Genomic DNA, 22,781 nt, shown 5'->3' on the forward strand with positions numbered 1-22,781 from the left:
ACTGGGCTGAGAGATTTTTCTGGTGTCGGGAGTCCAGCACCATGAGAGACGTGGCCACACGGGTGGTTCTTGCTGCAGCTGGTACTGCCCATGGAAATGTATCTGTGCATACAGACAGTATATGTGTCGGCAGCATCTGTGAAATCAGAAGTGGTGGCATGTTCCAAGGCTGGAATGAGCTGGAATGTGTTGCCCCCCCAGCTGTGCCCACAGGGAAATCCAGTCTTAGCTGTCATCTCTGTGCTCTTTCAGCTCGCAATTGCAGACCATTGTTCTCTACGCCCCAAGACAGGGATTTCTAGGCAACAGTGGGTTATATCTGTTTTGCTGGGGAGCCCAGCTCAGTCTGGGAGCTATGACACATGGGCTGCTCTGCACTGTGTCCTTGAGGCAGTGTGCCACCACCACCTCGTTGGGGCAACTGGGGTCTCCTGGAGAAGCAAGTTGGGGCTGTGCTGCTTTACTTGGGACTCTGCAGTGGGAGAAGCACAGTGGCAGTAGTTCCTCTAAACCAGACCCCTTCTGAGGATGCAAAATCTCACTTTTATTTTCGGAGAGTATTTGCAGCAGAGTCTCTTACAGAGGCTCTGTATCATAGTGATACTTCTGTGGTGCTCATGAGGGTCTCAGTCAGTGACAACCACTGCTGGCTTGTCCCTCTGCAGGCTGTAACTGTGAGTCTGACTTCACCGATGGCACCTGTGAGGACCTCACTGGCCGCTGTTACTGCAAGCCCAATTACACTGGGGAGCACTGCGATGCCTGTGCCGAGGGATACCTCAACTTCCCCCACTGCTACCGTAAGTAGGGTGTGCGGGACTGTGGAGTGGTCAGGTCTGGGACCCCTCAGACCCAGTGGGTGCAGGAAGGGCCAACAGCTCCAGTTGGGGCTGCTCTCCAGGTGCCTTTTCCCTGGGCCACATGGTACTCCTGTCCCAGGAAGAGTTCTTGCAGGTGGGGACAAGTCCACATTTGGCTTGGGTGGACGCTGGAACAGAGCTGAGCTGGACTGAACCCAGCTCTCTGGAGTCAACAGGAGCTTCCTGTTTGGCAGGAGTCTCATCTCTCACTTTCTGTGAAAGACATCTTTCCAGAGCCCTGGTTAAAAATGGTTGTAATGGATCTTTTAGTGGGATGTCTGCACTTTGTTCCACGTTCTACGTTTTAGTTCAGCCTGTTCAGCTTTGGGACTGTCAAGCCCTTGGTATCCTGACAGGATTTCTTCGAGTGTGTGTGATGACCTGTGCAATGTCTCTTTCTCTGCGTAGCCGTTCCAGCTTTCGCTCACAACGATACTGGAGAACAAGTGCTGCCTGCAGGGCAGATAATAAGTAAGCAGTGCAATTTTCCTTGATGCTTTGGCAATCACTGTGCTGTTATTTCTGTTATATCTTACCAACGAGTGCAAGATCAGGTCTTCAGCTTATTGGGCATGTATTTTGTAAGAGACAGCCCTGAGACAGAGTGGTTCTGAGCCAGGAGGCAGCTGAGGGGTGAGGGAAAGGAAGTTTTATGATCCCCTTTTTATAGACAGGGAAACTCTAGCCCAGAGTGACCGTGTGATTGTGTGCTTTTTTCTGGGGTCAAGGCCACGTGAGGATGTCCCTTCTGGCCTCCCTGTAAGGAACCCCCACTAAGATCACAGAGTGGCTGTGGTTGAGCTGGAACCCAAGCTGGGTTCTCCCAAATCTCAGCCTTTGTGTTCAGACACAAACCTGTCCTTCTGCCACACCTGCATGCCCTGTGTTTTCCATGTGGTGGACAGCACAGTGGGTCCATGCCGATGGCCCTCTCTGCACAAAGCTGCAGGTAGCACTGCTGCGGGCTCCTGGGAAGCATGCACAGGAGCTGCTCTCTCTGTTGTTTTGAAAGCTCACCCGTGCCTTCATCTCTGCTCCCCTCCGCCTCCTTTCTCTCTCACGCTCACTCCTCATGGTTCATCTCCTCCCTTGTGTTCTTTTTTTTTTCCTCTCTTTTTCCCACTGAGTCCTCCCCTGTCTCATGCTCCCCAGTGTGCTCCAGATAACCTTTTCCTTCCTTCTGATATTTTAAACTCTGTATCTTCCAGGTTTTTCTTTCCTGAGCTGGAATTTCTCACTTCCCTTCTCATTTCCCCACCTCCCCCTCCCTCTGGTTCTTGGATGATTTTTGCCCTTCTCTCTCCCAGCCCAGCACCCCACACCACTGCCATTGGTGAAGGCAGGGCTGGCCAAGGGCTCCACCGCTGCCCGCCTGGAGCGCCCGCCTGGAGCGCCCGCCTGCCCTGGCAGCAGGAAGGTCTCAGACATAGCTGAGCATGGAGTGACCAGAGAGAAAGCCCAAATCCCTCCCTGAAGGCTTTGGTTATTCCCGCACAGCTCTTGGGCAATGCTGCACCAAATCAGCCCTGTCTGGGCTTGTGCAAACAGCATTCGTCTGCCCTGTGCATTGCCCTGCTGCCCGTCCAGCACCTTGCACGTGTGCGTGATTGCTGAGGTCTCCCAGCCACCCTGCAGCCCCACGAGCCAAGCATGCTGCTCACTTGAGGAGAGTTTGGTTAAAACATTTGCATCTTGTAGGAATGTTATTAGGAGGGAAATGCTTGAGCTGTTGCCTCTCATGGTAGCTCCTTCCCCGTCCTTATGGGACCTCTGCCTAGCAGCGGAAATAGACTGACAGCCGTGTGTGATGTTGCTTGTTGTATCCCCCCCACTCCAGACTGTGATTGCTATGCCGGTGGGACAGAAGGCAACGCCTGTCGCAAAGACCCTCGGGTGGGGATGTGCGTGTGCAAACCCAACTTCCAGGGAACACACTGCGACCAGTGCGCCCCGGGCCACTACGGACCTAGCTGCCAGCGTGAGTAACTCGGGGTTAGAGTAACTCGGGGTTAGCGGCCCCAGGCTCACCCTGCTTGCCTCCCTGCTGGGGAGGAGCATGCCTCTCCCCATCCTCCACTCACACTGGGGAGGAGGAATTCTCCAGCCCCACTTCCAAGTGACAAATTCCCATGACTTCTGCCGATAGTTTCCACCAAGCCCTGACCCTCCAGCATCCTCCCAGCCTGCGGGGGGCTCTTGAGAAATTCCCTATGGATGTGAGCTATGGGCCAGGCATGCCTGCTGTCAGCTGTGTCCCCCATGGTTTCTCCAGTTGACTGCATTTCTACCCCAGAGGAACAGATGCTCTGGTTCCTTTCCTAGGAAGGGGAAGGATGAAGCAGCTACTTATTTACTAGTGCCCTTGTTGCTTTCCAGCCTGCCAGTGTTCTGGCCCTGGTCAGTATGATGGCACCTGTGACAGCGAGACAGGGCAGTGTCTGTGTCGAACGGGATTTGAAGGGCACTTGTGTAACCAGTGCGCTCCTGGCTACTTCAGCTACCCTCTGTGCCAGTGTGAGTATCTGTTCTCCTGTGGGCCTGGGTGGGTACGCACAAAGCCAGAGTCTTCTGGCAGGGTTTTGAAGGAGGACTGGAAAGTTGTTTTGTGGGCGTTTTGGAGGACATATGCAATGGGCAGAGATTGACAGTTTGAATGCTTAGAGCAGCACCTAAATGCCCATCTGAGAACCTCAGAAAACCCCCCCCACATATTGCCATGAGCTTTGCCCGTGCTCCTAGCACAGGACAAACAGTTTCTCTCTGTTGCAGTATGCGGCTGCAGTGCAGTTGGGACGCTGCCGGGAGGCTGTGACTCCGCTGGGAGGTGTTTCTGCAGACCTGAGTTTGCTGGGCCACGGTGTGAGCAGTGCAGTCCTGAGCACCACTCCTACCCCCACTGCTACAGTAAGGACGTTAATATTCAGTTCCTGCTGGTCTGTCACTTTCTGAAAAACATGCCTATTTTTGCAAGGCTTTGGTGTTTCTCAAAATCAAAACCCACGTGGTTTGCACTGTGAATTTGGCAGGCTTGTTCTGGAGGTCATGGATCATGCCAAAGGCTGGAAGACAAAGCAGTTTTTATCAGTCACACTTCCTCATCACAACGCTGCTGTGACCTGGTGTCTCAGCTCATGCCTTTTTTTGTCTCTCTTTTTAATGCATTAACCTACTAAACTACTGAGGAACGTTGAACGTGCTGTAAAAAACCCTCAGTGGCATTTTGCCGGTGTGTCTATAACTCTAGCTGAAAATATTGCCTGTTTTTCCAGGGGATTAAGAAATTAATTTAGTTCTGATGCAAATGGCTAATTCCTGTGGGCCTGAATGACAGTTCAGACCAGCAGTGGTTGGCCACAGATCGCACATCCATCAGACTATCGAGAGTCCTGCTCTTACAGCTTGCTCCTGCGATTCCCGGGGTGCGGTGGACAACAACTGCAGCCCAGCTGGCCAGTGCCGATGCCATGTGAATTTTGCAGGACACACCTGCAACCAGTGTGCCCTGGGCTTCTACGGGTACCCCAGCTGCACACGTGAGTAACCACTGTTAGATCTCAGGGGAGGGAAGCGAATAGCTGCTGCTGCTACTGGTTTTGTAATGATTTTTCCTTTCCATAACCCATCTCCCAGGGTTGTATATGAATATAGTTGGATCTTGCAGCAGGAATCAGTTTTCCTGTGCACAGTTCACTGGGCTACGTCATCTGACAGGCACGCTCTATAATGAGTAAACATCTCGAAGAAATGCTTCCCCAAAGCCTGTGCGATTTGTCTCCCCCAGTTCATTCACAGTCACTAACAGCAGGAGCTTGGGTCTGCCTGCTCATTTTGGAAATAAAACCCAGTCTGGATGAATGGCCTCTAATCCAGCGACCTATTAATTAACAGACCTACAGAGTATGACTTGGGAAGCAGCTGTGGTTCGGACTGTCTCTCTGAAAGCATTGGGTGCAGATGCACATAAAACATGCGCTGAATTGCATCTGCCTGTCCTCAGGCTTGAGTGCCTGCAGCCAGAGAGAGCAGGGCTCTGAGTGGGGTAAGCGAAGTCTCAAACCACATGTTCAGATTATACCCTGGTGCCATGAGATGCTCAGATGTGGCTCACATGACACATCCAGGCTCTTCACGGCTTACTCCACCTTGGTTCATGCCAATGCAAAGGAGGAGCAACTGTGCTGAAACCAACAGGACTATGGTTGTACACAGGGTGAACAATGAGGATCAGGATTTGAGGTCTCATGTCAGCCCTAAATTCAAGGTATCTGCTGGCATGGTGAGAGCTTTGCATCAGGAAATGGTAGAGTTTTTGATTCTTGGAGAAGTGAGGAAGGGGGTCAGCAGAACTGCCACCTTGGACTTCTGGAGGGCAGAGTTTGGCCTGTTTAGGAGACTGTTGACAGAGTCCCTTGGGAGGCAGTCCTGAAGGGCAAAGGAGTCCAGGAAGGCTGGACATTCTTCAAGAAGGAAATCTTAAAGGTGTAGGAGCAGGTGTCCCTATGTGCCAAAAGACAAGCTGGCGGGGAAGAAGAGCGGCCTGGCTGAACAGAGAGCTTTGGCTGGAACTTAGGAAAAAAAGGAGACTTCATGACCTTTGGAAGAAGGGGCAGGCAACTCAGGAGGACTACAAGGATGTTGCGAGGTTATGCAAGGAAAAAATTAGAAGGGCCAAAGCCCAACTAGAACTTACTTGGGCTACTGCTGTAAAAGACAATAAAAAATGTTTCTAGAAATACATTAGCAACAAAAGGAGGGCTAAGAAGAATCTCCATCCTTTATTGGATGCGGGGGGAAACATAGTGACAAACGATGAGGAAAAGGCTGAGGAACTTAATGCCTTCTTTGGCTCAGTCTTTAACAGTAAGACCAGTTGTTCTCCAGGTACCCAGCCCCCTCAGCTGGAAGACAGGAACAGGGAGCAGAATGAAGCCCCCATAATCCAAGGGGAGATGGTTAACAACCTGCTACACCACTTAGACACACACAAGTCTATGGGGCTGGACGGGATCCACCCAAGGGTACTGAGGGAGCTGGTGGAAGTGCTCACCAAGCCACTTTCCATCATTTATCAGCAGTCCTGGCTAACTGGGGAGGTCCCAGTTGACTGGAAGTTAGCAAATGTGATGCCCATCTACAAGAAGGGCTGGAAGGAGGATCCAGGGAACTACAGGCCTGTCAGTCTGACCTTGGTGGCGGGGAAGATTATGGAGCAGATCATCTTGAGTGCTATCATGTGGCATGTACAGGACAACCAGGTGATCAGGCCCAGTCAGCATGGGTTTATGAAAGGCAGGTCCTGCTTGACTGACCTGATCTTCTATGACAGGGTGACCCACTTAGTGGACAAGGGAAAGGCTGTGGATGTTGTCTACCTAGACTTTAGTAAAGCCTTTGACACCGTTTCCCACAGCATTCTCCTGGAGAAACTGGCTGCTCATGGCTTGGACAGGTGCACTGTTTGCTGGGTAAAAAACTGGCTGGATGCCGAGCCCAAATTGTGGTGGTGAATGGAGTTAAATCCAGTTGGTGGCCGGTCATAAGTGGTGTTCCCCAGGGCTCGGTATTGGGGCCAGTTCTGTTTAATATCTTTATCAATGATTTGGACAAGAGGATCGAGTGCACCCTCAGTAAGTTTGTAGATGACACCAAGCTGGGCAGGAGTGTTGATCTGCTCGAGGGTAGGAAGGCTCTACAGAGGGATCTGGACAGGCTGGATTGATGGGCCGAGGCCAACTGTATGAGGTTCAATAAGGCTCATGCCAGGTCCTGCACTTGGATCACAACAACCCCATGCAACGCTACAGGCTTGGGGAAGAGTGGCTGGAAAGCTACCCAGCAGAAAAGGACCTGGGGATGCTGGTCGACAGCCGGCTGAATAGGAGCCAGCAGTGTGCCCAGGTAGCCAAGGCAGCTAACAGCATCCTGGCTTGTATCAGAAATAGTGTGGCCAGCAGGATTAGGGAAATGATCGGCACTGGTGAGGCTGCACTTCGAATACTGGGTTCAGTTTTGGGCCCCTCACTACAAGACAGACACTGAGGTGCTGGAGCGTGTCCAAAGAAGAGCAACGAAGCTGGTGAAGGGTCTGGAGCACAAGTCTTATGAGGAGCGGCTGAGGGAACTGGGGTTGTTCAGTCTGGAGAAAAGGAGGCTGAGGGGAGACCTTATCGCTCTCTACAACTGCCTGAAAGGAGGTTGTAGTGAGGTGGGGGTCAGTCTCTTCTCCCAAGTAACAAGCGATAGGATGAGAGGAAATGACCTCAAGTTGTGCCAGGGGAGGTTTAGATTGGATATTAGGAAAAATTTCTTCACCGAAAGGGTTGTCAAGCACTGGAACAGGCTGCCGAGGGAAGTGGTTGAATCACCATCCCTGGAGGTATTTAAAAGATGTGTAGATGTGGCCCTTAGGAACACAGTTTAGTGGTGGACTTGGCAGTTAGGTTAAGAGCTGGACTCAATGATCTTAAAGGTCTTTTCCAACTTAAACAATTCTGTGATTCTATGATTTTATCCACTTCCCTGGGCACTGCATCACTCCTGGAGCAGAGCTGCTGGTGCCTGGGCTGAGCAATGCCTGTGGCAGGTGCCCATGAGCCCAGATACTCTGAATAGCCCTCCCCAGCTCTGGGCAGAGTGTCCCCATCTCCCTCCCTGTTGGCAGTCCAACCGGAAGCCAGATGTACTATTATGTCTCCCAGTAAGAATTTACTGCTCATTAAAAAATAATCTGTGATACAGTTTCCCTGAAGCAACAAAAGAGCATCATCACCCTCTTGCACCATACTAAATGTGGACGCCTAAGCCGCGGCCAGCTGGCAGAGCGCTGCTTGCGAATGCTGATGCCGGCAATATGCCTTTGAAGAGGCTGCAGGCATAGATGAAATGGTCTCACAGGAGTTCAGTAGTCACTTTTTTTTTTTTTTTTTTTTTTGGACTCATAAAGCAGCGTCCATTGCAGAGCTGTAGAGGAGTTATGGCAAGGAAAGAAGAGGAGAACCTGATTTTATTTTTTTTTTAAAAAGTGTTGTTTTATGAACAATGTTTTGCTGTTTGCCAGTCTGGGGGTGTCAGCCTAAAATGTCCCCTTAGGTAGGGATTTGAGGAGTGCTGGCTAGCCAAGGAGGGCACGGGCAACTCCCTGACAGCTTGCTGACCTTTCATGTGATACGGCAGCAGGATCTCTACGTGCGTTCACAGGAGGCAGGTCATTCAGGAAGCAGCAGAGCCATTGCCCTGCCCTCACCCTCGGATGCTGGCAGTGCCAAGGCTGCGTTGCTGGCCCTGAGCTGCAGGCCTGCTGCCCACACGCAATGTCCACAGGGCAGATCCTGATGGCCAAATGCTGCTCTTGGGTGTTTGGGTGCAAATGGGCTTTTGTAGGGTCTGATCTGTCACTGGTTGCTGACCTTTTGGGAGTGAGATCACACATTCCCCTTTTCCTTAACCAAAACTTCTCCTTGCCTCCAGAAGTACACATAAATGTATGTGAATAGGTGTGATAAACATCGCAGCTTCTATTGTTTTTCTTTAAAGAAGGGATGTTTTTAACCAAAGGGAAAGAATGAGTGTGTATGTTATTTATAACCCATATTTCTGGCTGCTTTGATGGTGGTGAAGGTCAGGCGGACGAAAGAGATTGCTGATGAGAAGCCTTGAATGCAGGAGTCCCTGTGCCCTGCAGCTCCAGCGGTTGCTCTCCCCTCTTTTGCAGCTTGCCAATGCTCCCGGGAAGGTTCCCTGCACAGCACCTGCGACCAGGAAACGGGGCAGTGCAGCTGCCGGCCCAGAGTGACGGGACTGCGCTGTGATAGCTGCATGCCAGGCGCCTACGGATTTCCGCACTGTGAAGGTAGCCCCCTTCTCCCTGATGCGGGGGGACTCCGGTGTCTTGGGACATAGTGGTGCAGTGCTGGTAAATGGGCTTATCATCCCCCAAGAGCTTTGCAAGGGAAGAAATAACTGCCTTTAGGGACAGCTGGGGTGTGAGCTACCTCTTTAGAAATCCCTCTTTGTGCCTCTCTTTTCTAGTGGGCTCCTGTAACCCAGCAGGGCTGGTGACTGCAGATCCCTCGCTGGCCCCGGTGAGTATCAGATGAACCCACCAACCCCTGCAGGTCATTTTTGTGTGATCCCCTTTTTCTCACTTTGGGCCAAGTCCTTCCTTAAGCACAGCCTGAAAACAGCCATTACCCATGCTAGAGTAACAGACACCGCGTTCAGCCACCGTGCTGCAAATTCTTACCTGCTCTTTTTTCTCTCTCCCTTTCCCCAGGGCTCCTGCACATGTCGGGCATACGTTGAAGGCCCAGCTTGCGACAGATGCAAGCCCTTATACTGGAACCTGACTCCAGAGAACCCCTACGGCTGCCTGAGTAAGGAAATGGCATTTGCACAGCCCCAAAAAGTCCCCTCCGTGCTGTAATGGTGCAAGACCCAAACCCAAGCCAGTGGGGACCATCATTGCTGGATGGAAGCAATGCCCTTCCTTCCATCTTCACCCTGAGGTGACATGTCAAAGCTGGAGTCGTCTGAGTAATGCCACTTGGACCGAGGAAAGGCTGGAGCCTGGAGGTTTTTGCTTGGAATGAAACACAGAGCTCATGCAATGAGTTGTGCCATTCTCAGCCCTCCCTGCAGACTTTGCACACTTAATTTTTCATGGCCAAATGTGCAGAAAAGGCAAATGTCTTTGGTAGTTGCGTCCTCAACAGTAACTGTCCAAAATTAAATGTGAGCCCTTGTGCAGCACTACGCTCTACTTGACCAGTTTCCAGCCTCTCTTATCCCTGCCGGTATCCTCTGGTGTGGTGGGTACTGTCCCCCATTGGGCTTCTTCTTAGAGGCTGATTGATCTTTTGGCTTTCTTGTTCATCTCCCTGTCTCCAGGCTGCAAGTGTGATACCAAGGGCACCGTCAGCGGAATCGCGGAGTGCCAGCAGGTAGGTTTGCTCCTCTTTGCTTTCAGGCACCTCTGAGTGTGTGCTGTGTTGGGAGTGTTTCAGCTCCATCTCTCCCAGCAGCTGCTGGAGAGGCCTGTCCTGACGCCGAGTTCTCAAAGGTTGCACCACAATCTGGGCTTGCATGAGAACATAGGATTAAGACCTGTCATAAATTAAGCACCTAAATATTTCAGGGTCTGGCCCAGGATGCCTGGATTTTTGTTTGCTTGCATTGTTGGATAATTTAACTTATCTGGCCCACCCACGCACAGGAAGCAGTGTAGAGCATGACACTCAAAATGCTTGTCCAGTGTCTCAGACTAGGATCCAAATAACTGAGAAATGGCTTGGCCGTGACGAGCAACGGGAGGGAATGAGCTTCCATGCCTGCTTCTCCTCTAGGGTGACGGGCAGTGCTTCTGCAAACCGAACATCTGCGGCCAGTTCTGCTCGGCATGCAAAGACGGCTACTTCAACATGGAGAATGCAAATTACTTTGGCTGCCAAGGTGAGCCCCCGTCGTGATGTGTTGGGTGAGGGAGGGGGCCACAAGTGGCTCTGCATATACCAACTGACTGTTGGCCTTGGAGAAGGGGCAGGAGATGTCCCACCTCTTGCTTTTGATCATACCATGGCCCAGAGCAGGGGCTGGGTCTTGCTGTGGTTCTGGGGACCGGAGTTCACACTTTTAGTAGCGTTGGACATGGGTCCATCAGGCTGGGGAATGGAAGGCCAGGAAAGGTGTCCCTTTGGGTGCTAGAAACCGGTGTGTTGTAACCACTGGCCATGTGCCTGCAGCTCTACCCCTTCCTCCTGTTGGGAGCAGGTGGGCATGGACATGTGGGGTCGGCTGCTCTCCATCGTGCCCATGGGAAGCAGGGAAGGAGAAGATCCGGCCATTCTCAGCTGGCCCACGCAGTCCTGGCAGGGCTGGGAAGAGGCAGCAAGGCTGCTGCTGGCGGCAGAGCTGCGGCACCCAGCCATGAGGGTTTGCAGACCTTGTTCCTCCCGCAGCCGTCAGCTGTCTGGAAATAACTCGGCACTGAGGTGGAAGAGGAGCAGATCCAAGTGGGGCCGGGGCCAATATGAAAACGGATACAATGGAATAAAAATAGTGGCCCCGGCCTCCCCACCCGCTGGGGTGCGCCTTTGATTAGTGACCAGGAGTTGTTAGTGCGGCGGGAATGTAAACAGGCGCTTCCTGCCCACAGGCTGCCAGTGCGACGTCGGCGGGTCCCTGGGGCCATCCTGTGAGGAGCGGAGCGGAGCCTGTCGCTGCCGGCAGAGCACACGCGGCCCCACCTGCACCCAGTAAGCTGCTAGCAGGAGATGCACCTTGGAGCACTCTGCCTTCCCTTCGCTCCCTCGGGGATGGTGTCCTCTGCCACCACAGGGATGGGGACCTCATCGTCTGGGCTGCTGCCACATCGGCCGCGTGCCTGGCGGAGGTGTCCTCTTGCCTCTCCCTCCAGGTAGCCCAGCAGGTAACGGTGCTCCCTCTCTTCCCCAGACCTGCGCTGGACCATTATTTCCCTGACCTTCACCACTTGAAATTCGAGCTGGAGGAAGGCACCACGCCGGCTGGCCGGGCTGTGCGCTTCGGCTACAACCCCTTGGAGTTTGAGGGCTTCAGCTGGCGAGGATACGCACAGATGTCCTCCATCCAGGTACGCCTGGTGTCTCCAGCCCAGCCCAGCTCTCCCTGGGGAGGATGCAGCTGGTGGAGGACTGACGTGCTTTTGGCACATATCTTTCACCCCGAGTGCTTCTCAAACCCCCAAAGTCACATGATGGCCAACATAAACAAGCACAGTGTATATATAGCCTGTTTGCGCAGATATTTCCTGTAGTGCTGGGGATGGCATAGACTGATGAGGGGAAAGATCCTAAATTGGGAATCCCCTGACATCCTAATCCATTTAGACAAAGGGGGTAGCTTGGTGATTACTTACAGGGATGTCTATAAACACTGTCTCTGGGTTTCCTTGTGGCTCTTTCATCTGACTCTGCTCTTTCCTGCAACTCTCTGCATAACCTTCCCTCCCTTTTCCAAAAATAAATTACCTCCTCCTTAGCTGCCGTGTTCAGCTTGGACCTCTTGTTACCATTCTGCCTCTGCTCTTGCTCTTAGCTGTTTTGCTGTGGCGATGGTTTACACTAATCTGGAGTTGTCTAAGCACTAGAAGTGAAGCTATTTCGTCTGTTGACCCTTTTTTCTCCTCAGTGGATTCTTCCTCTGCATGGTCCCCATGGAAGTGTTGCCTGTGTGTGCGTTTAGGAATGGGGTGCAGGGCAGCAATTCTCGGACTGTTGTCCCATGTAAGATGCTCCTTATTCTGGTGCATGTACTTTCAGTTTTCTTCACTTTTTCATGCTTAGGTAAAATAGTAGAGGGGCCAAATGCGTTAGCCATTTCCCATTGAATTTGTAGGTAGGAGCTAAGCAATGAACTCCTGTAGGCTCCTTTGAGAAAACCCCAGCCTTACAGCTTAAGGATGGAGCTCGTGCTCAAGCTCATGGCTTTTGTTTTGCATTCAGTGTTGGCGTTTGAGATAGAAATAGGCCTTTATAGAAGGGCTAGGACATGGCTTTTTGCTGGCAGGTCTCGCCTGTAGTTTGCTCTCTGCAGGGTCCTTCCAGTTTGCTCTCTGGTAGGAAGCCGGTGTGTAACTGGAGCTTTGAAGAACACAGAGCCCTCATTAGGAGTCTCCCTGGGCAGAACCCAGCTTTTAGGCAGGAGGGTGTTTAAGCAGAGGCTTAGATCTCTTTGAAATGGGTCAGACTTAAGCATCTCCCTAACTGGGGTCTTGCCGAACAACATCCACACAGATGGAGGCCTGACAGCGCCCATCAGTGGCACACTCCGTTAGCACCACTAGTCCTTAGCATTGCAGGTTCCTGAGGACAAGGCATCAGCTCAATTTGCAGCCTCCTCTGTAGGCATCTGGGCAGAGCCCCGTAAATACAAGGGCAAGCGCTTCAGCGTTTGGTGCCTGCTGGCTGGTTACGGCACACTAAGCCCAAAAGCAACACGCCGATAACAAAAGCAAGAACTTAAAACCTTTCCTCTGGCATGGCCTGTGCCCCAGGATAGCCGAACCACCCTGCTGTGCCACAGTGTCTTCCAGATGTGATCAGAGCTCTTCCACCTACTTCCTCCAGGCAGGTCGCTCCCTTGGTGTCTGGCCCCAAAAGGGACAGCGTCGCAAGGCACCCATGCCATGACTGCAGTAGGGCCAGCGTGCTTGTCTCCTCCTTGCGCTGTGGCATGTTGCTTTGGGAGCAGTGAGCCGAGCGGCTGCGCTTGGGCTGGTAGCTGTCGGCGGTGGAGGTAATTGAAGGTGTGCTCTGCTTCTCTCCCCTTTCTCTCTCCCACCAGCCCAAGGTAGTGGTGACTCTCAATGTGACCTCCCCCGACCTCTTCCGCCTCGTCTTCCGCTACGTCAGCCGGGGGCCCGCCAGTGTGGAAGGGAGGGTCTCGGTCGTTGAGGAAGGAAAGTTTAATGTTTGTGGCAACTGTAAGTGCATTTTTCACTTCTAGACTAACTCAGAGCATCCCACACTGCAACGCTGCTCCTCTGCCCCTTCTCCTGCCCCAGGTGTGCCCGTCGCAGGTGTGCCCATCTCAGGTGGCCGGCCAGTGCCGTGCCATGGGATGGCAAGGGAGGGGGAAGAGAGGCAGGCAGGCAGGCAGGTAGGCAGGCGGGTAAGGCTCTCCCGCAGAGCAGGTGAGCAGCCAGGAGCTGGCCCCCCAGTGACATGTGCCCCGTGTGCTTTTTTGCTTTTTGCAGAATAAAATCAGAGTCACTGTAGACGTGAAGGAGGCAGAGCTCTATCTGTTCCATGTCATCCTGAGGTATATTAATTCAGGAGGGGCCACTGTGTATGGCAAAATTACAGCTTATCAGCCACGAAGGAGAGGTAAGGATCCCAGACTGCTCTGCTCCCCTGCACCATCGCCACCTCCTCCCCATCCCAGGCAACCTTCTACATCATCCTTTCCAGAAGATACTTCCATATGGCTTTACCCCATTAGTCCTGCCCTTCCAGTTGAAAGGCCGATTTGAGTTTGCAGCTCCCCCTATTTAACAAAGCAGCAGCAAGCTGGCCTCCTGTCCTGGGGCTGCACACTGAGGACTGTTAGCAGCCAGGCTGGTGTGAGATAAGACTGCTGTACGATTTGATACAGCCTTTCCAGCATGGGACAAGATCACCTCAGTGTCCCAGGCAGAACTGAGCTGAGTTTCCATGAAATCGGAGTGGGCCATGTGCTGGGAACTGGATCCAAACTTTGGCAGCTGGACGTGGTTTTATTTCACAGGTGCCTTCATGTGGCAGTCCTGCCCTTGCCTTGTGCTTCTCCCAAACCAGGCTTCTGGCTTCACACGTGGTGTGGAGTTTGGAAGTGACATGGAATTGCACGTGTTATACAGGCATTGCACTCTGGTGCAATGTCTTCTCATCAAGCCATGAGCTGCTGGAGAAGAAGACCCACCAAAAGATGGCTGAACAAGCCTAGAGATGTGGACAACAAATATTCTGGGAATCAGTATGAGCAAGACTGCATGGGGACAGACCTGAGGCCATGCAAGTGCCCTAAGTGGGTGGTTGACTGATTGATTTTACCCCTTCTGATGCTACAGCCGCATCATCCTGCTGAAGCTCTTCCTCCAGATCATACGTGCACAGCACAAGGCTGTCAACACCAGCTACCTAATTTATCAGTGTGTGAAGTTCTCTCCTCTGTCTTGAATTGACATAGAAGGTGTTTTGCCTTTGATGTGATATGCAAGGTTTGAAAAGCCAAGATACTATTTTTCTCCTTTTTTTTTTTTTTTTTTGAGGGGAAAAATACCTGGTTATTTTTATAGCCAGTCATATTACACAGCAGAAAGACAAGAGAAGCATGAGCCATGCTCATGCTTCAGGATCCCACCAAAGGTCAGGAAGTATTTAATCTGTCCTATCCAGCAGCAGAGCAATGTGCTTCCCTCCTTGCTCAGAAGCAACATTTGATTTTTCTAGCGCTGAAGGCAAGCTGCCAGACTGATGCACCAGCAATGAGATCCAGGAGGGCAGCTTTCTTGATAGGCCAGATTGGCTCCAGAAATACTGAGCCACGTTCTGCCCAGGTGGAATGGGCTTCACATGGTAAAGGACAAGCAGCCTGGAAAGAAGATAAGTTGGAAGATGTGGCTTGCAAAAAGAGAAGCGTTTTCTGAATATATGCTTTGCAGACTGGTTTCTCCCACCCCACCTGCGGAAGCCATCTCAGTTTGAGTTGTGTCTCATCTCAAAGGGATGTGAAAATTCAGCTTGTCAAGAAATCTACCCCATTGCTTGTTCAGGGAAATCTCTTCATTCCTTGCATCCTCACCTCTGCTTCCCATCTGAGAAAGCAAGGGCTCAGCCTCAGCTGATGCCAGGCCTGTTGCAGAGGGAGCACACCTGGGAAGGGGCCGACCCATCCCAGCAGTAGCGCAAGCCCTTGCTTTAGCTTCTGGTCCTCTGCATTATACCTTGATGTCCATGTACCACACCAGGATAGTCAGTGTGCCACATTCCCCACTTCTTTCTTCATCTCATCTGCTCGCCTCGCAGCCATACTCAGTGAATCCCTCTCACCTGTGCTCTTCAAAATGCTCCTGAGACTGCTAGACAGGCAGACGGTCTGCTTCTAGGTGCTGTATCATTACTGCATCCATAGTTAATGAATTCAAAGGTTATGGGACTGTGTCAGCTGAGCCAAGGAGCTGTTCAACAGCAGTAGGATCAGGCCTTAAACCCATTCTGTCCTGTCAGTTAAAATTAATGTCTAAATCTCAGATGCAGAGAGTGTGGCTGGCAAGAAAGACAGGAGCACAGGTTGGGGCTTTGAGAGTTTGCCAGAAGACAAGTATCTCGCCTGTGGAGCTGGGGTCAGAATATCCCTGAGGAGGAACGTATCTCAGTGATTCTTTTTGTCTGTCTCAGAATAAATTCTTCACAGATGAGTTCCTTCCTTCTCTAGCTAGCAAAACACTCCTTGGCATGCAATACTCCCTGCTTTGCAGTCTGGGGATACAGAGCACACTGTGAGAGCTGTGGATTAGCACTAAGGATTGTAGTGATTTATGTTTTTTCTCCCATTAAGCTACTGAGCAGATTCAGAGTGGATATCTCTGTTACGGGACAGTGTGGGATTGTGGTGCATCTGCTATGACAGCGCCAAGAGAGCAGGAGCCCAAGACTCCTCGCTGCACTACAGAGCTGCTTCTCTGAACGTAGCCTCCTATTTGCAGCCCCAGGTTTTCCATCCCAGTCCCTTCACAGCCTCTCATCCCTCCCGCTCCAGGTACAGAGCAGACCAAGCAGATTGTCTTTGCTCCCAGCACGGAGCCAGCCTTTGTCACCGTGCCCCAGAACAGCTTTGGGGAGCCCTTCGTACTCAACCCCAACACCTGGTCTCTGGTTGTTGAAGCAGAGGGTGTGCTGCTGGTAAGGACCAGCCCCCATGCTCCATCGACCATAGGGAGCTTCTGCAGCTCCCTGGGGGCAAGTGTCCCAAACATAACGAACTCTCCCATCTCTCCTCCTAGGACTATCTTGTTTTGCTACCCAGCTCATACTATGAAGCTCCAATACTGCAGCTAAAGGTCACGGAGCCATGTACCTACCAGCCAGCCCCAGAACAAGCCACCCAGAAGTAAGGATCTCCATGTCTTTGTGCTGTGTGGGACCTACTCAGCTCCTCTTGGCCTGGGGTTAAGAAATATATACAGTCCACGCTCTGTGAGGGTCTGGATGCAATAAAACCGCTCAGTGGAGGACTTTGCTGTGATTGATAAAGCCCACTGAACCTATGCTGTCCCAGAAAGCCAACACATAGATCTCATCCATGTCACAGTCAGTCTGTGTGTTCATGGACCTGGAGGGCCAACTCATCCAGTAAGACCATAGCCCTCTCCTCTGCTAGGCTGGGGTCCCAGTGCTGGGTTGTATGTTAGTCAACAGCCCTGGAAAATGGCTATAATAAGTTAGGTCTTGCTGGACTATTTAAAGTGAATGGGCAGAGCATGGTAGTGTGTAGAGCATCTCAGTGCATCTGCTTGCTCTGCCCAGAACCTCTGTCCGTCTTGGCAGGAAGGCTGGTTGGGCTCTGGACACCAGTTGTCCCTTCCACTATAGCAATGGTCCCCAGGATAAAGCACATTGCAAGGAGAGAAGTTTTTGGGTTTTACTGCCATTGTGGGTCCTATAATACAGAATCTCTTGCTCCACACTAACTAGAGATGTTCCTTTGGGCGGTGGAGCCTTCATGTTGGACTAAAGCCTTTTGCAAATCTTGCTGGTATCAGGCTGCATGGGTGCTCTTGGCTCTTAACAATTGTGATGTAACAACCATACTTTGCAATTTTTTTCTTAATGTTTTTAGCTGCCTCTTGTATAAGTACCTGTCTGTAGATGGCTTCCCTGCTGCGTCAGGCGTGGATGCGGTGTGCAGGCTGGACAACCGGTTACCCAGAGTGTGTCCCACAGAACAGCTCACCCCCTCCCATCCGCGGATGGCAACATGCAGCGGCAGTGATGTGAGTGGCACTTCTGTTTCATCCCTCTCGTGGGCACTGCGGCACTCATCCCTCTGCTCCCACCATCTGGTGCTTTACATACAACCAGGCAGGTTACCAGAAGGGCTTTGCACCCACGTGCACCCCGCTGTTGCCCCATCACTCTTGCAGCTGTGTGCTTGTGTGCCCTGTTGTTCAAGGCACCCAAAAGCAGTATCTCGCATGCAAAGGGCTTGCAAGGACATGGTAAGAGTTGTCCTGTTGTCCCCTGAGCTGCAGAGGAGGCTGGTTTGTAGTACAGGCATCCTGCACAGGCTCGCTATGGGGAGTGGGACAGGAGACCCTCACTCAGCATCTCTCTGCCCTCCAGGTGGAAGTCCAGCTGTCCCTGCCTATTGCCCAGCCCGGGAAATATGTGCTGGTGGTGGAGTACGCCAACACCAATGCTTTGCAGACGGTGGGCATTGCTGTGAGCTCGCCGCACTTAGCCATGCAGCAGGGCACATTCATCTTCTACCCGTGTGTCTACAGGTATGGTTATCTCTGAGACAGGGAAAGGGACAGGCAAGGACAGGCTCCCCCTGGTTGAGTTTTTTCTGCTTTATCACATGAACAAAGCAATGCCTCAGTGTTGTACATCTAAGCTGTGTATGTCCAAACTCATTCTAGCTGGACATGGATTTTAGTGACAGGCCATCTCTGGGAGATATGTACCTGTGGCAACATAGTCCTCTAATGCCTCTGCCAGGAGATAATCTGTTGCATCTGTTTACAGCTGGATACATTGGTAGAGGTCCTTGATTTAGGGAATGGCCTACAGGCAGGTTTATTGGAGCTGTTGGTGCAGGTCAAACCTTGTCCCTTACTGTGGAAGTGTCTGACTTCAGACTGCAACCTTTGCAACAGGAAACAAATGTCTGGGGTGTCCTTGGGAAAATTCACTCTTATGACTTGCCAGAAAAGGCATCAAAAAATTTCCAGGGACTTTGTATAAATACCTTCAGGACATACAGCTGGCAAGACAAGAAATAGGTCATGACCCAGCTCAAGGCTGGCTTCAAAATCTGTGTTTCTCTTACAGTTTCCTTTGTCGAGGGATTGCTGTAGATTCCCAGAGCCGCATGGCAACTTTTGAACTTACCTCTGAGGCCACCATTCGGTTCACCTCTGATCTGGCTGACTTCTTTCTGGTAAGCCTCCTTGCGACAGCAGCTCTGTTGACGGGTTGCAAGGAGGAAGACAGGAGCGGCATTGTAGAAGGGTTTTCTAGTCCTGTTTGGACTGGATACTAGATCTTAGTCTATGTCATTAGCAGTCCAAGGTGGAGACTGGTCAGTGCTGTGTTTTGAAGTAGATCATGGGACTGGGATTTAGGAGAAGATGGGGAGAAGAAGCTGCTCTGGGCGGAGGGAGCTCTGCAGCAGTGTGGTAGTGCCTCTTCCTATTTTACCTTGAAGAAATTCACAATTGCTTAGCCAAGGATAGAAGAGTCCCTGAAATATTTGGAGCTCCTAAATGCCTTAGGGCTTGTGCTAAGGAAGAAGGGGCAGTAAACAGACATGTGGCCTGCCATGCGTTAGCTGAAGTGTCTGTATCAGAGGTGCTTAGTGTGGTCAGCCTGATCGGTGGCGGGCTCAAAAACTGCTGTAGGCTCCCAGTGGGAGAAGCTGTCATGTAACGGGGCGTCTCTTTCTTTCACGTGTGGCAGCACAAAGTGTACCTCATACCCGCTGCACAGTTCACCATGGAGTTCATCGAGCCAAAGGTTCATTGCATCAGTGTTCATGGCACATTCTCATCCAACAGGTAAGAGTCTCAGGTCCCTCAGGGTTTTACCATGAATGTGGCTGTTTCCAAAAGCAATTGCTTCCCCCACTTCCCTCAGGTTTGGAGCCTTTTCAGTTCTTGACACAGTAGAAAGAAAGCTCTGGCTGAGGTGAAGCGCCTTGCCCGTCTCCACCAAGCAGGTGACAATGGAGTAAGGACTGGAAGTCAGGCTGCTGGTCCTTTATCTGAATGCCACACTGCCTCCTGTGGCAGACACTCAAGTGTCATCCTGAATAGCCTTTCCTGTGCCTTGGTCGCATACAGCAAGAGACGCTCGCTGTATCCGAATTCTTGACGCTGCTTTGAATCAATATTTGCACAGGAATTAGCCTGTGCAAGATTCCTGTTCATCACACCGAGCCTGTGTCCCAGAGCCTGAGGGGTGCTGGTAGAAAGCTCTCCCTCGGCAGGCATGCTTCATAATCTGCTAGGTGTTACAGGGCGTGCTTCTGCCACCACGACCCCCATAGCCTCTCTTTTTCCTTGTCAGAAATCTTTACATCCCATTTTCTGCTTGTCTTGCAGCAGCTCCTGTGTTCCCTCAAGGTTCCTGAAGCTTTCTCAGTCGATCATTTTGGAGGGGGGCCAGGCTCTGCCCATTGCTCCTGATGTCCCCCTGGCTCAGGCAGTCCACGTGGCTCCAGCCGGCGTCCCAGTGGAGCCTGCACCTCGGCCTCCCACGGCGGTGGACCCCACCACAGAGCTCATCCTCCTGCAGCCACCACAGGTAGTGGCATGGGTATGGGTTGGGGTGGTTTGCTGGTGCTGTGACACCAGACACTTGGGGCATAGAGGAGTTTTCCTTCTCTATTCAGTAGCTTTAGCAATTTAGCAATTAGCATTTTCAGAATTTAATCGGTACTTTAAACTTGTCTCTCAACCTGTAATTCCTGTGGACTCTCCTGTCTTAGCTCCATCCTGCTTGGTTCTCTGGGCTCCCAGGAAAAGCCTTACAGGTGGCACGGTTAGAGGGGGGGAGTGTAAAGAGGAGGGGGATTGATTCAGCAAAAGTCTTAAGACCTGACAGCTGTGCAAGAAGAGCACAAATTTGTGCAGTAATAAAAAATATTCCAGCTGCGAGTGCAGCTGTAAGATGTGGGGGTTTGTCTCTTTGTTCTCCTGTTTCGGGCCAGGCTGCTGTTGTGTTTAACAGCCGGATCCAGACCCTGGGACGCTATGCTTTCATCCTACACTATTACCAGCCCAACCATCCCACCTTCCCCGTGGAAGTGTTAATCAACGGTGGGCGTATCTGGCAAGGTGAGAAGAGCGGGGACCTGGGGGAAGCTGCTGGTAGGCAGAAGCCCTGGAAAGTTCTTCATGCCAGAGGATAACTGTGGGTTCTCTGAGGAGTGCAAAGATGAAGCAAGACTGACTCATCTCTTCCAAGCTGGGAGGGTGTGATGGGGACTACAGGGGAAATGTGGGACCAATACATTTGTTGTCTTTTCAGGTCAGACCAATGCTACTTTCTGCCCACATGGCTACGGCTGCCGGAGCCTGGTAGTTTCCGAGGACCAGATTATCCTGGATGTTACCGATAATGATCTGACTGTGGTTGTTCGAGTGCCAGAGGGCAAGCAGCTGTGGCTGGTGAGCCTCTCTCTGGGAAGCTCCCAGGGCATGCTGGACCAGGCTCCAGCAGGGCTAGAGTTTGTCCTTAGGGATTTTTGTCACTGTGTGACCACAGGAATGTTTCCCACCATCACTCAGTTTCTGAATTGCCCTAGAAAGTTGCAATCTCCAACCTTAGTGGTGTAGAATTGAGGGCAGAATTCTCAGAGACAGGATCTCTATATGACAGTTATTCTTTGCTGTGTGGTTTTGATACCAAAACAAGGCGAAGCTGAAGCTGTTGTTTTGCGTACATAGCTTGTGAAAATCCAGAATAAGCCTTATTCCTGCCCCAGCAATACTTTGCACTTGCATAGCATTGTTTGGCCAGGCAGGCCTCATCATGGGAGCAGGTAGCCATTGTTATCCTCAGGGAACAGGACTAGAGGATTGACCAAAATTCAGATAAATGGCTGAAAGACAGAATTGGAACCCAAGCGCCTTAATGTCTAGGAGTCTGAGATGACAGTGACTGCCTCTGTGCTGAAGCACAGCCAATGCTGCCCTTTTGGGGTATCCTGACTTTTTTTACTCCAGTGAATTTGGGCCACTTCTCACATAGAGCATTAGAGTAGATGGACCCTGATGGAAAGACCCCAACAGAGAGGTGATCCCTGCTCTTCCAAGTACTTGGGTGGTTTGTGTGCTATGTTCTGTCCCAGCAAGGGATGAGCTGATGAGAAGTTGGTGCATTTGGACTTTTGAGTGAGCTCATTTTGGACTGCATCTGTCTGGCTCAGCTAAGGAGCCTGGCTCACCCATCTCATCCTCGCTTTGCAGGATTACATCCTTGTGGTGCCTGAGGACAGCTACAGCTCTCAGTACCTGCAGGAGGAACCCCTGGACAAGTCCTACGATTTCATCAGCAGCTGTGGCATCAACAGCTTCTACATCAAGTGAGACCCTTGGCTTTGGGTGGCTGCTCTACTGTCCATGGGCTGCACACTCCTCAGGGAGCAAAAACCCCTTCCCTTCTTGGGCCCTGTGTGTGGCAGGGGAGGCATCTGGTTAAGGCTTTCCTTATCTAATGACCAAACCTGTGGGTATTTGGGGGATCTCAGTGTCACAGGGCTGTCCCTACCACTAATTCAGTACCCGTTGCTGCAGGATGTCCTGCTGGATCTGGGGGTGGTGAGGAGGCTGTGGGGAGTGTGCAGCACAGTGATTCCTCCTGCCTTCCCCTGCAGCCCCAGCACATCGTCGAGGTTCTGCCGTGACTCTGCCATCTCGCTCTCCCTCTTCTACAACAACGGGGCACAGCCCTGCCGGTGCCATGAGGCAGGGGCACGGGGCAGCCAGTGCGAGCCCTTCGGCGGGCAGTGTCCCTGCAAGTCTAATGTCATCGGACGAGAGTGCTCCCGCTGTGCCACCGGCTACTGGGGCTTCCCCAACTGCAGGCGTGAGTTGTCCCATCTCCCACTCTGCTTTCCCAGCACTTGCTGTTTTGCCTCTTACAGGGCTGAGGCTGGTTTGGGAAATGGCTGCATTTTCCAGCCCTGTAGTGGCTCCATTTGCATGAAAACAGCCCAGCTGCCCGCAGAGCAGTTGAGCTCTGCATCCATTGCCTCATGCTCTCCTTGGGCTGCCTGGGTCTTGCTCCCCCAAACACAGCCCCTTTTCTGCGCCTTCCAGCATGCAACTGTGGGACACGTCTTTGCGACGAGGTGACAGGGCAGTGCATCTGCCCTCCACACACCCTGAAGCCAGAGTGTGTCATCTGTGAGCCCCAGACCTTTGGCTGCCACCCCCTCATCGGCTGCGAGGACTGCAATTGCTCTCGGCCTGGCGTGCAGGAGCTGACGGAGCCGGGCTGCGACGTGGACAGCGGGCAGTGCAGGTGAGGGAGCTCTGTCCCAGTGCAGGGCACGTCTGGCAGCATCCCCAGTCCCTGCTGGAGTGATGGGACTTGTTAGCAGGTTACAGGGAGGAAACATGCAGGATGGGGAAATCCTCATCAGCACTGTGTCCCTGCCAGTGTGGGTGAAGCTCTGAAA

General features: G+C 52.0%; 1 protein-coding gene across 2 annotated transcripts in view; it reads left to right on the top strand.

Annotated features, from left to right (window-relative positions):
* LAMA5 (laminin subunit alpha 5) overlaps positions 1-22,781 on the top strand; it is a 96,911-nt gene that overhangs the window by 53,137 nt on the left and 20,993 nt on the right. The window contains exons 10-35 of one of the 2 annotated variants that reach the window (XM_069803829.1): positions 666-800; positions 1,269-1,331; positions 2,698-2,838; positions 3,237-3,374; positions 3,630-3,764; positions 4,259-4,393; positions 8,572-8,709; positions 8,889-8,941; positions 9,133-9,232; positions 9,747-9,799; positions 10,202-10,307; positions 11,011-11,110; positions 11,310-11,466; positions 13,179-13,317; positions 16,134-16,276; positions 16,378-16,484; positions 17,214-17,367; positions 17,717-17,877; positions 18,428-18,536; positions 19,055-19,152; positions 19,699-19,900; positions 20,307-20,433; positions 20,627-20,766; positions 21,568-21,683; positions 21,975-22,186; positions 22,420-22,624. In XM_069803829.1, the coding sequence (XP_069659930.1) occupies positions 666-800; positions 1,269-1,331; positions 2,698-2,838; positions 3,237-3,374; positions 3,630-3,764; positions 4,259-4,393; positions 8,572-8,709; positions 8,889-8,941; positions 9,133-9,232; positions 9,747-9,799; positions 10,202-10,307; positions 11,011-11,110; positions 11,310-11,466; positions 13,179-13,317; positions 16,134-16,276; positions 16,378-16,484; positions 17,214-17,367; positions 17,717-17,877; positions 18,428-18,536; positions 19,055-19,152; positions 19,699-19,900; positions 20,307-20,433; positions 20,627-20,766; positions 21,568-21,683; positions 21,975-22,186; positions 22,420-22,624 (3,367 nt within the window). Of the gene's footprint in view, positions 1-665; positions 801-1,268; positions 1,332-2,697; positions 2,839-3,236; positions 3,375-3,629; positions 3,765-4,258; positions 4,394-8,571; positions 8,710-8,888; positions 8,942-9,132; positions 9,233-9,746; positions 9,800-10,201; positions 10,308-11,010; positions 11,111-11,309; positions 11,467-13,178; positions 13,318-13,590; positions 13,721-16,133; positions 16,277-16,377; positions 16,485-17,213; positions 17,368-17,716; positions 17,878-18,427; positions 18,537-19,054; positions 19,153-19,698; positions 19,901-20,306; positions 20,434-20,626; positions 20,767-21,567; positions 21,684-21,974; positions 22,187-22,419; positions 22,625-22,781 lie in introns of both variants that reach the window. The other variant, XM_069803837.1, reaches the window with a different exon arrangement.

Source organism: Haliaeetus albicilla, chromosome 2 (genome assembly GCF_947461875.1).
Source record: "Haliaeetus albicilla chromosome 2, bHalAlb1.1, whole genome shotgun sequence".
NCBI classification, from domain to species: domain Eukaryota; kingdom Metazoa; phylum Chordata; class Aves; order Accipitriformes; family Accipitridae; genus Haliaeetus; species Haliaeetus albicilla.